The sequence below is a fragment of the Hermetia illucens genome, chromosome 1, assembly GCF_905115235.1.
Source record: "Hermetia illucens chromosome 1, iHerIll2.2.curated.20191125, whole genome shotgun sequence".
Classification (NCBI taxonomy): Eukaryota; Metazoa; Arthropoda; class Insecta; order Diptera; family Stratiomyidae; genus Hermetia; species Hermetia illucens.
In genome coordinates, this window is record NC_051849.1 from 101,563,532 (window position 1) to 101,578,912 (window position 15,381).

Here is a 15,381-nt window from a genome sequence, read left to right on the forward strand (position 1 = left end):
TTTCGTGATGGTTTCGCGGGGGCATGGGCAAGAGTGGAAGTCGATTGGGTGAATTTACATCGACAATGTAAGTCGATTGTTTCTGTTAGGGGGTTTTCCGAAACAGCTATTTGCCTTTGTTTCCATATGGAAAAAGATAAATTCAATCAAAAATGCCAATTTCCCAACAAGTTTTCTCAGGTTTCAACAAACAAACATCCTTTTCTGTTGCTAACTTTATCTAGCAACTTGAATGACGGTCAATTTTTAGTTGAAATTCAGACTTGCTACTACATACACTTTATTTTACATTATATAAAAATGTAGGATACTTCAAATTTTCTAAGTCCCTGTTTTACTCACGGGTTTAGCACCCTGGAGGATCAACGGGTGGCCGTCATTGCAATGGCGGTCTCCTTTTCCTTTTTTCCTTCCAAAAACCTCATGCAAGGATTATCCCATTTCAGAATTAGTAATTCATAATGATCTTGCTATGTTTAGCAAAAGCTGAAAGAAGAACGTTGAATCTACAAACCGAAACTTAAAAAGTGCAACCCGCACCTAACTTCATAACCGTCTCCATGTTTACAAACAAATTGTTAAATTCAGCACCAGATTACGTTTTCAGCAGTTGCAGATTAGAAAAAGTTGAAATGCTGAAATCAAAGTTCAGCAGTGGTTTTTGTAACATCACGGCCAAAGGTAACTACTTGAGTGAAGATTTGAAGTATTTTTGCGTTTTATACGATATTATAATTTTAGTGCATTTATTGGTTAACGAAGAGTTTAAAATCTGCGGAAAATTAGTACCGCTAAAATGCAGTCGCCGGTTTGACAATCCCTACGTCAACGGACAGAAGTGTCTTATTGACGTTCGGCGCAAAGTACACCGATTAGATACTCAGTAGTGAATATTTTCTGTAAATCGAGTTGCCATGAATCGTTTCATTATAACAAATATCTTCAAGAGAGGGGTGTCAGTTAGCGCTATTTCGGTGGGTACTTGGACGTGACCGTCCCTGTGTTCGTTTTCAATTAACTCCGACCGAAAGTCTGCTGAGTTCAAAGTGTTTTTAGAGTGAAATGTCACTGGCGTGCAAAGTGCGATTCGGATTTCGTTCGGTGCTAATTCCTCCGAAATGTACTAGTTGTCTATTAGGTTTGCATATTCACTGGTTGTGAGCCAAACTTTCTTGGTGCATGTATCTAGTTAAAGGTTTGGAGAGTATCCGAGAGAGCGGTTCGTGTATTTGAGTTGAGTTCGGTGTTGTCTGTTTGTTACCAAAGGTAACAAATTTAGTATCTTTTGAAGCTCGTCAGTACCTAATTACTCTTTCTTATTTTTCAATATTCATTTTCAATATCACATTTTGCTCTCTGTCGTCTACATTGGGCGACAAAAGAATTGGCACACCATGAAAAGTTAGCATAGGACGCCTAAAAGACCTAGGGAGGGTGGGAATATACCACACAACACTAAAAATTTAAAAGTATGAAAAATGGTACGAACAGGAAAGAAAAGGAATAATCTAGTCACTATGAAAGTGTTAGTCCTTCTTGACCTACATTCTTTAGGTTCGTCTCCCGGCACATTGCTTGAGTTTGTATGCTAGAAGGAAAGCATCGCACATGTACGTCGCCATCTAGGCGTTATCGGCACACCGACATAACAATACATGAATCATAGGCGCAGGACTCACTCCACGTAGTATTTTTGGTTATGGGGGGCCATGCAGCTAGTTAGCTACTTCGTACCAAACTCGGTTACATTCTGTGCTGTCTTGAAACTCGATTGGCTCCTCCTATATGTAGTCTTCTTGGTGTTAGCATACGACAACGCGTTCATAAATAACTGATGGGAAAGGAAAATAACGCACCACGCAAAACAAACAACAAATACAAATGTATGCAGTACGGAAATTGCATAAAATCGAGAAAAAATGCAACGTTTCGTGGGATAGGTCAAAACGATCGTTAAATCACAATAAATATTTCATCACTTCATACAAAATATAGAAAAACCCATCGAATTGGACGGTAAGAAGAAAGAAGAAGTAAGAATGTATGTCTACGATACTTGACAACGGTATCGAGGACTTCGAGAGTGTTCGCTTGCTGATCTGAATGCCAAGATTCTTTGACAACACTTTCTCCGAGAATGTCATAGGATGTATGCAACAGCAATGGTGAACGGTTTATAGATTTGTACCACTTTCACGTCTCGTTATTGGCGGTACACTGTTGGAGTATAGGGCCTGACACAGGTCAGTTGTGGTTCGACAGACTGGCAACCAATTTCGAACATCAGATTACCCATATCGCGATCAGTGCTAGATTTAGGGGTTGTCTTCTGTACGTGCGTGATTGTATACTTAAAAAGGGCGATGCTCCTCACGGTGTTTCTTTGTTACTGCGTAGAGTGTATTGTGTCAGTAGTTCTGCAGTTCTTGACAAACCCGCCTTGATTGACTGTTATTTGGACAATGTGGCCAAAAGGGTTGTGAAGAATGCATTAAAAAATGCTCAAGGTATGGGATAGCAACCAGATCGGATGATAATTTAAACACTTGCGGGACTACCTTTCTTTTTCCATATTGAAGCGGCAATGCTTGCTAATCACAACCGATAACAACTACGATGATGAAATCCGCGCACGGTTGTTGTCAGACAACAGAGCCTATTTCAGCTTACAAAGACTGTTCCGCTCGAAACGTCTCATCATAGGGTCAAAGCTCTTACTGTACAAGACTATGATCTTGCCAGTCCTCATGTATTCCTCGGAAACTTGGGTTCTTAGCAAGAAAAATTGCGAACTCTTGCCCGCGTTCGTGAGAAGAATCCTCCAAAGAATTTTTGGCCCCCTACATGAGGATGGACGATTCCGTAGCCTACACAATGACGAAATCTATGAGCGATATCATGACCGTCCGGTTGTGGATAAAATCCGGCTCAATAGGTTACGGTGGGCGGGTCATTTAATCCGTATGGATGAGGATGATCCCACCCGGAAGGTCTATAAGGGCAATATCTATGGTAGAAAAAGAAGACGAGGCAGACCCTGCCTAAGATGGAACGATGGCGTGGGTCAGGACGCCAGACAGCTTTTAGGGATATCGAATTGGTGGACCTCGGCGCAAAACCGGGATGTCTGGAGTTCCTTATTAAGGCAGGCCTAGACCGGATACCGGTTGTTACGCCGTTGATGATGAATGCTTGCTAATCAGATGGTATTCTACCCTCCTCAGTAACCCGATTAAAAACTCACTGAGCCACAGTGATGGGTCTCGGCTCTTCGCTTTCCAGAGCTGAGATGCGATGTCGTCAGGCCCTGTTGTTTCCTTCGATTTCATTCGTTTTATTGCTTCTTCGACATCAGTGGCGCTGGAAGGAATTGTTCGAAATTTCAGCAGTGTATGTGGTGATGAATAAATTCTTCGGTTGAAATCTGCTGGAAATATTAATATTATAATTAACTCAGGCAGAAATAATCAACTGGAAAATCTCTAAAATATATATGATAGGTTGCCAAGAAAGTTTTAAAAGAATATTCAAACATCTTGGTCCGCGTAAATTTACGTACAACTGTTTGAGAACTTGCTGGAGATTGGGAAAACAAGAAAGCTCGATAAATGGATGTTCCATGAATTGAAAGAGAATAAAAAAATTGTTATTTTGAAGTTTTTTCATTTTGTGCAACAGTAATCCTTTTCTTGGTCGCATTGTGATATGTAGTGAAAAAAAACTTAATTACTTTAGTATTACGTGCTGAGCTCCCTTGGTTTGCACTAACTAAAGTTATAAACCCAAAATAAAATTCTGCTGAGTCCATAGAGCTGATGAATGCATTTTTATTCTTCCGAATACGGATTTCGGTAGTCACTTGATGTCTTCTTCTGCCTATTCCCCTTTAATGTGAGGCATTCTTCGCATTTCGTTTTGCGTTGTTCATAACAGCCAGTAATTGACACCCTTCGTTTATGCCGAATGCTCATTGTCACGAATTAACTAAAATTTTATCTGAAATTTGTATTCGTCTTTGCCTTTGAATGGATATGGGAAGTGTTGAGAAAGAAAGGTTGGTTCAATTACTATTGAGGCCCCAGCATGCGTTCTCGCTTCAAAAAGTCCTGTGATACAAGTAAGGTGTTCTTCAGTTTTGTCGCATCGACCAGGTTCTTTACAATTTCTCGCATTTTAATATTCATATTAGTGTTATAATCTAATAAAGAAAGTAAATTGGTACAACTATGAAGTTTCCTCCTTTCTGGTTCCATGTCGCGGGGTGTAGGCCACGTATTTTGCGCTGTCAAAATAAACGCAGGTGCTTATCGTGAAAGTGTTTTGGAAGATATTTTGGAACCAGGACCATGTCAAAATTCCGGACGTAGACCATGGAGATCTTAATAAGATTCATCATCGTTTTACAAAGTGCGCCAACCAAACCAATTCGACCTTGTATTTCTTCGACACAGTGGTTGGCAAGTACTCCGGTGAAATTTTTTACAACAAAAAGATACTAAAGGGTCAGTTATGCCAAGCAAGCTGTTTGGGCGGAAGAGCCGCCATAATTCGCGTTAAAGGTGGCCATATAAAAATTGGTGATGCAGCTGAACATGAACATATTTTACTTCGTTTGAATAAAATTCACATAAAAATATTACACTGCTTTACTTTGTTATAGTTTTTACGTTCAGTGTTATCTTCACTGGTCCTTAATAAGTAAATTCGTATTCTTTTCAGATGTCTTCCGTAAGAAACATATCCGTAAAAGTAAAACAGGGGACGCTAATCGGGCAGGAATCCAATCTGCCGAGTGGAAATCCCTATTACAGTTTCAAAGGTGTTCCATATGCTGTTCCGCCCATTGGAGAGCTACGATTCCAGGTAAGAAGTGATGTAAATATATTACATTGCTTGAATTTTAGTTAAGATCTTTGCATTTATTTTAGTCTCCAAAGCCTTTGGAAAAATTCCCTGAATCTATATTAGATTGTAGCAAGGAAGGGAACAAGTCGTTCCATAGAGATCCATTCTCTTCAGACATTGTAGGATCAGAGGACTGCCTATTTCTCAATGTATACACTCCAAAGCTCAAATCTGATCGACCACTCCCCGTAATGGTATGGGTACATGGTGGGGCATTTCTAATGGGTAGTGGTGACAGTGACTTGTAAGTATTTCTTCTACGCTAAAGTGTGTGTGATACTTACTATTTTACTCTTTTTTAGTTATTTGCCAGTTTATTTACTTGAGGAAGATGTAGTTGTCGTAACATTGAATTATAGACTTGGGATGTTTGGATTTCTTTATGCCCCAGATGCAGACGTACCAGGAAATGCTGGATTGAAAGATCAGGTGAGTTTTGTGTTGCATTTTAGTGTTTAGGTGTTATGTTAAATAAGGAATAACAAGATGTGATAGATATTTTCTTTCTTCCACTTTTGTGGTCCACGCATCCTTCTTTTTTTGAACTAAATATTTAAATTTTCAAAAGGGCTACTTCAATCCTCAAATAAATGTAAAAGAGGGACGCAATGCGAATTATAAGAAAGAGCGTATAACATCTGCGAGCCGCTTCGGTCACGCTGCTCCCACGGAAGAGGTGAAGCAGTGTCTGATGAGCTGCCTCTGCCCTGGTACGAAACCGTAGCCATCTCCGTCTCTCTTTAACTTTTTGAACCTTAGGTGTTAAACTCAAAAAGAGAAGTCCGTGGGCCATAAAGAGTGGGAGCAAGTTGCTCTCCATTTGGTGCGGTCCGGCCTCAAGTGGATGCGGACTTGGGACTCCCAAATTCCTAAAAAAAGTGTCAAATAAATGATTTCGCTCCAGCGTAGTTTAGGTTTAAATTTAAGGTGGTTTCCACATGGATATAATTCGCACTCATGTCGTGTTTGCGTGGGTCGCCCATCATCACAGAGTGTGTCCGACTTGAGGTTGTCGCGGAAACTGGCGACCAAGAGTCGATGAGGACAGAGGCGGCGGCATCAATAACACCACGTCGTACTGCAGGCAATAGTTTCAGTACTCGCCGGAGAACTCTTCTCCACCGTCCAGCTGAAGTCTCCCCTGAGGTTCAGGACGAATTCCAAAGAGCGTGCATAGAATTGTCGGAAATGGATCCTTTGTATAGACCAGGTATTCCAAGACTCTATTTATCCCGAGCAACTCCGAGAATTCTAGCTCAAATCAATGGTGAGATTGCATCTCGACTGTGTGCTGACATATCGCTGTTGCAACTACAATCACTTTCGTATTATGGTGTAATTACGGCTGCCAGACTGCACGGTCAGAACGCTTTATTGGTTTGATTGGCGAACAAGATCCACCATGGAAAATTCGTCTAGAATGTCGACGGGACTCACTAAGGCATGACATTACTAGGCTGATTCAAATCAGTTCTGGCTATGCCAGCAGACTTGTGAAAAATAAAGTGCAAAGGGTTTATTGGAACTATGCCATCCCCGGTGAAACATTCGGGGAGGTACGCGAGGAACCAGCGAAGCTTTTTCAGATCACTCAACGAATCCCAACAGAGTGTCTAAACAGCGCAGTTTTCGGTAACGGAAGCAAAAGAATATTGTGGTGGACTTTGGGGGTTACCCGCCCAGTATACTGAGAGGATTATCGCTTGAGGCATCTGCCATGCCACTTTGCCGGACATGAATTTTGCGGATGTTACTGAAGAGGAGGTTCGACGAACCATAAACAGCTCGAAGAACTAGAGGGGCCCAGGTCTGAATCGGATGCAGAACTTCTGGTACAAAAAGCTCAGTATGGTCGGTTGGCACACAGCATAAATCAGGTCATAAGTTGCTCACTGCGGGGTTTACCTATCTTATCTTTAAGGAGAACAGGGTACAGGTCCCCACAGGCACAAAACCGATTTATTGCTTACCAATTCTTTATAAATTCATAACGTCCATTATTAGTGGAGGGGCCAAGGGGTTGTAACGAGCAACTCATTATCGACTCGGTTGATGTAGGACAAGCAACTAGAGGCCAAAGAAACCTTTAAGTTGCTGTATCGACTATCGGCTTTCGGTAGCATCCCGCATGCCTGGCTAATCGATGTCCTACATCTGTATCGCATTGATACGGAATTAATAAAGTTTTTGGCGACAATCATGGAAGGGTGGCATACTACCTTATCAGTGCAATCATTTGAGGATACCAACACCTCAGACCCAATCCATATACGGAGAGGCATCTTCCAGGAGGATTCGTTCCCTTAAGTTTTGCATGAATGCAAATGCACTGAACCCCCTGCTGGTCTACTGGTTACTGAATGATGCTAGAAATTTTGTAATAAAATATGACCTACGTGCTAAGAGCGAGCTGACACACTTGATGAACTTAGATGGCATGAAACTGTATGCTGGTACTGACGATCATTTTAGAAGTCTGTTGCGAATAGTAGACATGTTAACCCGTGATACGGATGGAATTTGGATTAGACAAGTGTCGAATAAACGCCATCCGCAAAAGTCATAACGAACGGCCGAGGCAGACTTTCTATAAGTACCTAGGAATTCTGCAAGTAACCTTTGTTCGAGTTAGTGACCAGATGGAGAGCGCTGTCCGAATTCCTGCGACGTGTAAAGCTAGTACTGAAATCGCTATCCCTTCAATGGCTTGTGCATTCGGAATATTGCCGTGGACGAAGATTAATTTGGAAAACGTCCAGCGATGGATATGTGGATAAACCTACCTCGTGACATCGGAGGTAGAGGTGTGTTTGATGTGGCAGCACAACTTTACCGTCAAGTCGACTCCTTTCCATGGGCCTGTTAATGGGCTGATTCCCCTTAACTTGAAAGATCGATTTTTTAATACTTTGAGTGGGGTGAAATCAGATGAGGAGCGGAATGATGAATGGAAGTCGAAGGCAATGCACGGCAAACACGAGAATTGAACCATGCAGAAATGCACCATTCTGCATACTTGTTCGATATTGCGGGGAGTTCTCGACGGATTCTCTTACTAATCTACCACCGGCCACCACCACCAGCGCCAGGTGAATGGAAGAAATAATTCATAAAATATAATATTAGCGATTTACCGAATATGAATCATGTGAAACCCGTGTATGTGTGAAAGGGTTTCATTCGATTCGGCCGATCGTAACAGAAAACGAACCGTATCACATGGAACCTTATACGTGTGAAGCGAGCCTTAACCTGCATTCAGGCGCAAACGGCAGAGAAATCAAATCTGACCATTTATTCAGGTTATTGTATAGCTTTGCGTTGTGGAGAACAGTCATATTCGGGCATGGACTTGTTGTTGGTTGTTGACTGCTAACAGAGCCTATTTCAGCTTACAAAAACTCTTTCGCTCGAAACGTCTCATCATAGGGTCAAAGTTCTTACTGTACAAGACTATGATCTCTATGACCAGTCCTTATGTACTCCTCGGATACCTGGGTTCTTAGCAAAAAAAATTATGAACTCTTGGCCGCGTTCAACAGAAGAATCCTCCGAAGAATTTTTTGCCCCCTACATGAGAATGGATGATTCCGTAGCCTACATAACGATCGTCTGGTTGTGGATAAAATCCGGCTCAACAGGTTGCGGTGGGCGGGTCACTTAATCCGCATAGATGAGGATGATTCAGCCTATAAGGGCAATATCTATGGTAGAAAAAGAAGATGTGGCAGACCTTGCCTGAGATGGAGCGATGGCGTAGGTCAGAACGCCAGACAACTTTTATGAATATCGAATTGGTGGACCTCTGGAGTTCCTAATTAAGGCAAGCCTAGACCGGATACCGGTCGTTACGCCGTTGATGATGCGTAGTAGGCCATAACCTGACGCACTTTATTGAGATTATCCAAACAAACACAATGTTTTCACGGTTAGCATCCAGCTTTATACTACCGTGGATGGAGATCATATTGCATGGACTTTCCAATCAAAACGTTTTTAAGGTTTTGTGTAAAACAAAACCCTATTAAAATCGGTTTACTCTCTGTTTGTCTTTTTTAAGGTTTTGTGGAGAACAAACGTTTGTAGCGATTGACACCAAATTTGGTGGAAAGGGGGGAACTGTGAACGCTCACGCACACAGTGAATTACATCATTTTACGTCAAATTTAAGAGGGGGTCTCCATTAATGCAAAAGGGGGGTGCAAATTTTGGTTTTACCAAATATAGTCATGTGGAGTATCAAATGACAGGTTTTAGTTTTGACATCTGTTTGAAAGTTGGAGAGTGCGGGGGCCGAAAATGATCATTTCTTTCACGGACCCATTCTCAGAAACTACCCAACCGAAAAATCTGAAAAAAATCAGGAGGCTGCCACTATATGGTGCTGTCTGCTCAAATAAAGTTAAAAATAGTATGTTACTATAATCTTTAGTAATGGGCTGCAAACCCCCCTTAAGTTCGTCCTAGAATCACTAAGTTTTGCAATGCTATAAAATAAAGTACAATCCTACCAAGTTTGGTGGAAATCGCACTATTACTAACAAAGTTATAATAGGTCAAATTTGTCGCTTGTGGGCACATCCAAGACTTTGAATGTCAGTATCACACGAAAGTGGGTATTCTCATATAATATATGTTTATATTACGTGCTAGGTTCTAATCGTCTAACTCAAATATTTTTATATAAGAAATATGCAAAACCTTTCATACCTGAAGCGTCCAGTTTCCGGTTTGCCGAATTGTTTTTTTTTCGCTGGTGGAAATCCATCATGGATAATAATAATAATCGTTGGCGCAGCAATCCATATTGGATCAGGGCCTTGAAGTGTATTGGAGCACTTCATTCAAGACCGTAACGGTACACTACAGTACACTGTAGGAGGCAATGTGGTCAGCATGCTGATTTGACTCAGGTACTCATTCACAGTTAAGTCGACTGGTATCCGACGTCAAATCACGATACAAATAGCACTGCCGCCAGGGAGATTCAAACCGCGACCTTCCGTACGACAGCCTTGTGCTCTAACCACGCAGCTATCCGGACAATCCATCATGGATACGCTTCTAAAATCTAGGACACGCGTGCCGGACTCTTTCTGACTAAAGCCTTCCATATTTTCGCCACACTCTCCCCACGGGACCACCGTTCTGGTATTGCTTCGCGGGGCTGTTCAGTACTTAGCTGTTTACTTGAAACGAGCTGCTACCGCTTTGCGTGGCGTTAATTGCAGTAGCGTTCCTTCCATGTCTTCTTCTGCTTTTAGCTGCTGGTGGATCCGTTTCACCATTGCAACTACCGCGCCCCATGCTATATTTGATTGCACCATGTACCTTATCCAATTTTCCACCGTTAAATGCGTATTTAACTCTGTTTCAAGCTTTCTCGTTGAGCTTTTAAATCTTGGGCTGGCGAAGAAGACGTGTTCTGCATTTTCGGCTTCACTTTCGCACGTAGGACAATGGGGCGATTCATCTAAATCGAAATAGAAGTAATTCCTGTATCCATCGTGTTCGGTTAAGAACTGAGTCAGATCGTAACTCGACTCGCCGTGGTTCCGTGTAGTCCACATACTTATGTCTGGGATAAGCCTGTGTGCTCACCGACCATTCTCTGCCTGGTCCCACGCTGTTTGCTATGCAGCCAATGACCACCTACGCTCACTTACTTGTTTAGGCTCGCTTCCGCTTCCGCTTCATAGGATGTTGTTCGGTAGGCGCAACATGTTCGGAGAGCGTTTAACCGATATGCAGTTTGAAGCTGTCTACGATTTTCTCCGATTTTTATCACCGACGCCCACACTAGTGCTGCGTATAGAGTAATCGTCGACTGTGCTTCGGGCAGCTTACATTTGGAAGCATCCTTGCCAGTGTTGAGTTGATAGTCGCCGCTTTCTGCCCAGTAAGCTTTAAATGGGGTTTATAGCTCAGCTTGGAGTCGAATGCTACTCCCAGGTATTTCAGCGATTGCTCAGAGCTAACGACATGCGTCCTGATGCAAATCTCAACAGTTTTCTGTTTCCGCCGCTTTGTAAAGAGCCCCAACTCCGTCTTATGTCGGGCAAGCTCCAGCCCATGGTTTTTAAGCCAAGACTTGATCGCCCGTATAGTCTCGTTTGCATATATCTGTACTTCGTCGAGGTGATTGGATGTTATGGCCACTCCAATGTTATCAACGGCTTGTTTAGCTACTGGAAGCCGTAAAACGCCATTACACCTTAAGTTCCATAGAACAAGGCCCAGAACAGACGCCTGGGGAACTCCTGCCGCTTTTTCGGCCCGTCCATATCATACAGTAGCTTCCGCTGTCGGAAGTAATCGAAGATTATATTTAATATATATTTTGGTGTTTGTGTCGCGATGATATGGTTGCATCTGGCAGAATTGAACGCGTTCTTGATGTCAAGAGTTACCAATGCGCAGTATTTCCCTTCGTCGTAGGCTTTTCTGGCTAGCTCAAAAACCAGTTTGGTAGCATCAACCGCTGACCGAACCTTCTGGAAGCCAAACTGCCTATTTGATAAATAACCGCCACCATCAATTAGTGAATATACCCGGTTATAGATTACCCGCTCGAGGATCTTGCCTATTGTGTTTAGAAGACAGGTGGGTCTATAGGATGTTGGTTCACCTATCGGCTTACTTGTCTTAGGGGTCAATATAAGCTTTTATATTTTCCACGCTGCGGAGAAGGACCCTTCTTTTAGGCAGTCTGTAAATGCATACATGCTTGGTGCCATTCTCATTGCCAGTTTCAATGCCGTGAAAGTGGATATTTTCACATAATATATGCAAATATTACGTGCTAGGTACTAATGGGACAAATGCACACTCAAATGTCTTTACAAAAGAAATACACAAAACTTTTCATTCCTAAAACGTCCAGTTTCCGGTTTCCCGACTTGTTTAGATACAGATACATGAACGGTACTAAGGTTCTCATTTTCCTTGCTGCGAAACAGAGTGCCATTCCACTAGCAATAAAATCATTGTTTTTCCCGATTATCTGGTTTTGGTAATCTTAAAATATTTCGATGGTGATGGTCGATGTACAACCCTCTTAGCGTGTTTTTTTTTTTAATTCAGAATCATTTCGTGGGGCTTATGATTCGGGAGATAGCAAGCAGACGTTATATGTTACTGATTACTGAAAGAAAAATTAAGAGTAAAAACACTGGACTTCAAATTGCTTTGGCGCAGCTTGCGATGATTTTTTTTTTGCACCGTCATATATTGCTTTAATAATAACTATGCTTTTTTTTCGAAGAGTGCAGAGTCCCCTATGTATCTCCTCTTTTATCGCTTCTGAAAGCCTTTTTCAATGAAAAGCAAGTAGAACAGATATCTGCATGTTGCCCTTATTTCACGATGAATTGAATAATGTGATGTGGTTAAGGTGAGAGGATCCATGGTGGAAGATGATACACTTTTCGGATACCGTTTTAAATATTGCCTTTGCGCCAGTTGGGGGCCAACATATACTTCCGATTATTCCACTAGTCGATTCCAATCGAATTGTTAGTTCAGCGTCTCTCCTTTCTCAGAATGTTATTTTGTTCTCGATCTTTACCGCTTGACTTTGTCTGTCTTACTGGAGTACAATAGCACAATGTCGCAGGAAGGTGGGGAGTGTTCCAGAGTCCCACCATTTTACTTTGCTTAACTCCACAATCTATACCTTCTATAGTTGGAATTATTGCTGCTGTTGAAGTCATCAAGGAGTGTTCACGCATTCCAGAATTCAGTCACCAACTGTTGACAAAAACAAAAGGTCTTATCAAAAAATTAGTCCGGTTCCGAGACATGGAGTTCGTTTCTGACGCATAATAAAATTTGAGATTTGCAAGTTTCTAGTCCCTCCTATGTCTTTTACATATACTATACTATACTATAAGTGAATGCTAAAACCTCAGTTTACATGATAGTTACTCCCTCAGTAGGGCATCTATTTCCTGTACCTGCTCAAATGAAGTTGATAATAGTTTATTACTATATTTTAGAAATTTATCAAAAAAGCCTTAAATTCATTCTAGACGTACCATATTTAGCACAAGCATAGATAATGATACATAATTATGGAAAGTTTCAAGGAAATCCTACAATTGTTAACAAACTTACAATAGGCCAAAGTTGGCTGAGATATAAAAAGCCCATATGTGTATACGAAGGCCGAAGCTGATGTGGAGCATAATGGATATGTGCGAAGAAATATTTAAAATATGTATGTCCAGGGAAAGGGGGGGGGAGGGATCCAAAGTGTAGGCACTATAAATAGTTCCTTGAAGATCTCGTTTTCAGAACCTATTCAACCGAAAAAACCTGGAAAAATCACGAAATCTATAAAAATCTTGGTCTCAAAATATATCCCATTCCGGTATTTGCTCAAAACCCCCTTGAACTCATTCTAGGAATAGGCAATTTGATTACACACAATACACGTATTTGATAACTTGTCTACCAAAGCTGAGTGATAACAAATAACAAATTTGGCTTCTAACATTTTACTAATTCCATTCTCATTTATTTCCAGCTTTTAGCACTCAAATGGGTTAAAGAAAATATTAACCAATTCAATGGAGATCCAAATAATGTTACCTTATTCGGTCAAAGTGCAGGTTCTGCATCAATACATCTTCACTTGTTATCGCAGAATTCCAAGAAATATTTTCACAAAGTTATTTGCCAAAGTGGAACGTCGAATATGGAGTGGGTTATGCAAAATATCCCCCGCTATAAAACTCGTCGGCTTGCACAGCTAATGGGATTCGAAAGTGAATCTGAAGCAGACATTGTAAAATTCCTCAGGGAAACAAATGAAACAATTGATATTTTCAAACATTTAATCGCCACTTTGACACCAGATGAACGGCGTCGAGGTTTACCTATGCCGTTTAAGCCAGTTGTGGAAGCCGAGTCAAGTGATGCCATTGTAACGAAACCACCGCTGGAAGCAGCAAAGGAACCTAACGCAATTGATATTCCCGTTATGATGGGATATACATCCGAGGAAGGCATCACTATGCTTGTTAATGCCTGCAGAAAACTTGACGAGCTTGACCAGGACTTGGCGCGAATGATTCCACGAAGTGTAGACCTAGATCCAAATGATCCTCTTTGTTTGGTCGTTGCTGATGAAATGCGAAAATTTTATTTTAATGGCGAAAAAGTCACGATGAAAAAAGTCAAAGAATTATGCAACTTGATGACGGACTATCATTTTGGAATTGGAATTCATGCTGCAGCAGAAATTCACGCCCGCTATCAACACAAATCGCCGCTTTACTTCTATCGTTTTTCATATAGTGGGAAATTGAATCTATTTAAGAAATGGTTTAATTTTACCCAGTTGAAAGGAGCATGTCATGGAGATGAACTCTTTTATTTATTCAAAACGGGGTTCGAAGATGCGATTCCAGAAGAAGAGTCTGCTGATTTTAAGATGATTAAAAACATGTGTCGCATGTGGGCGAATTTCGCGAAATATGGGTAAGCCGTTTTGGTGTTTTTCGCTAATTCAGTTGTATAATTTCTATTTTTTTATCCTCTAGCAACCCAACTCCAGATAGTGATAGCAAGTTACCTTGTAAATGGACCCCTGTAAAACCGACCACAAACGGTGAACAATTCGTGCTAGATTACCTGGAAATCGATCATACCATTAAAATGGATAAAAACCCTGACGACGAACGCATTCAGTTCTGGAGGGAGGTGTACCGGAAATATAATAAGCATTTCCTGCAACCTAAATTGTAGGGCTGGACCCATTTAGACGACCGTTTAGAATTTAAAATGCGAACTGATTATTTTGCATTTATACATCCAATTTTCAGAAAAGTACTATTGTTGTAAATTTTTTAACTCGTCAACCGGACTTAACTTAATATGCCAAGGAAACCCTCTTCCACAGTTGAAATGAATTTAATGTGTAAAAAAAAAACACAGAATAAAATTCTAATAGTAAACAGAAGGATAAACTTAATATATTTTGGGAATTGGGCTGAACAATTTACGTTTGCGTATAGGAAGTATTTCGGAAGGTAACTGGAAAGGCTTAAAGTACATATACGTATATGTACGGCTTGAAATTTGTTGGTGGTCAACTTGGTGCGAGGTTTAAAACGCTTCAAAACAAGGGGAAAGTAATTGCTTGTAATGAATATTTTTCAGGCACAGAATTTTTACTTTTAGTTAATATCAACATTGGAGAATGAATAAATATCCATTCTCATGACATTTTGAAATCTCGCATGCTATAGTCTGCATGCAAAGCCTGTTTTCATAGTCAAATTTGTTATTTTTGGTTACTATTGTTTTCTTCTTGACGGATTCTCCCATTTACGAACCATCACCAACGCCCCTTTATAATTCAAGTAGGTAGAATTGTACGAGCCTAAATGCTTCGCACTTAATGCTAGTAATAGGTCAACTCCGGTATCGGCCGAGATTGTGATAACTCCGAAAGTAATATACCAGCTTTGA

General features: G+C 41.0%; 1 protein-coding gene across 2 annotated transcripts; it reads left to right on the top strand.

Moving 5' to 3' along the window:
- The first annotated feature begins 560 nt into the window (after positions 1 to 560).
- Positions 561 to 14,869, top strand: LOC119661407 (esterase B1). Of its 2 annotated transcripts, none has more exons than XM_038070736.1 (6): positions 561 to 974; positions 4,720 to 4,863; positions 4,929 to 5,149; positions 5,208 to 5,334; positions 13,433 to 14,388; positions 14,451 to 14,869. In XM_038070736.1, exons 1-6 carry the CDS (start codon positions 915 to 917, stop codon positions 14,653 to 14,655), a joined length of 1,713 nt encoding a protein of 570 aa, XP_037926664.1. In that variant the 5' UTR covers positions 561 to 914; the 3' UTR covers positions 14,656 to 14,869. The 2 variants fall into 2 exon arrangements, with proteins under 2 accessions (XP_037926664.1, XP_037926665.1); XM_038070737.1 differs by having other exon boundaries at positions 600 to 681.
- Positions 14,870 to 15,381: the final 512 nt, after the last annotated feature.

Excerpts from the sequence above, each read along its gene's own strand:
- LOC119661407 (XM_038070736.1), top strand. The coding sequence starts at position 915 with ATGAATCGTTTCATTATAACAAATATCTTCAAGAGAGGGGTGTCAGTT. Across the intron at positions 4,864-4,928 it reads TTGGAGAGCTACGATTCCAG|TCTCCAAAGCCTTTGGAAAA; the intron begins GTAAGAAGTGAT and ends CATTTATTTTAG. Across the intron at positions 5,335-13,432 it reads ATGCTGGATTGAAAGATCAG|CTTTTAGCACTCAAATGGGT; the intron begins GTGAGTTTTGTG and ends ATTTATTTCCAG.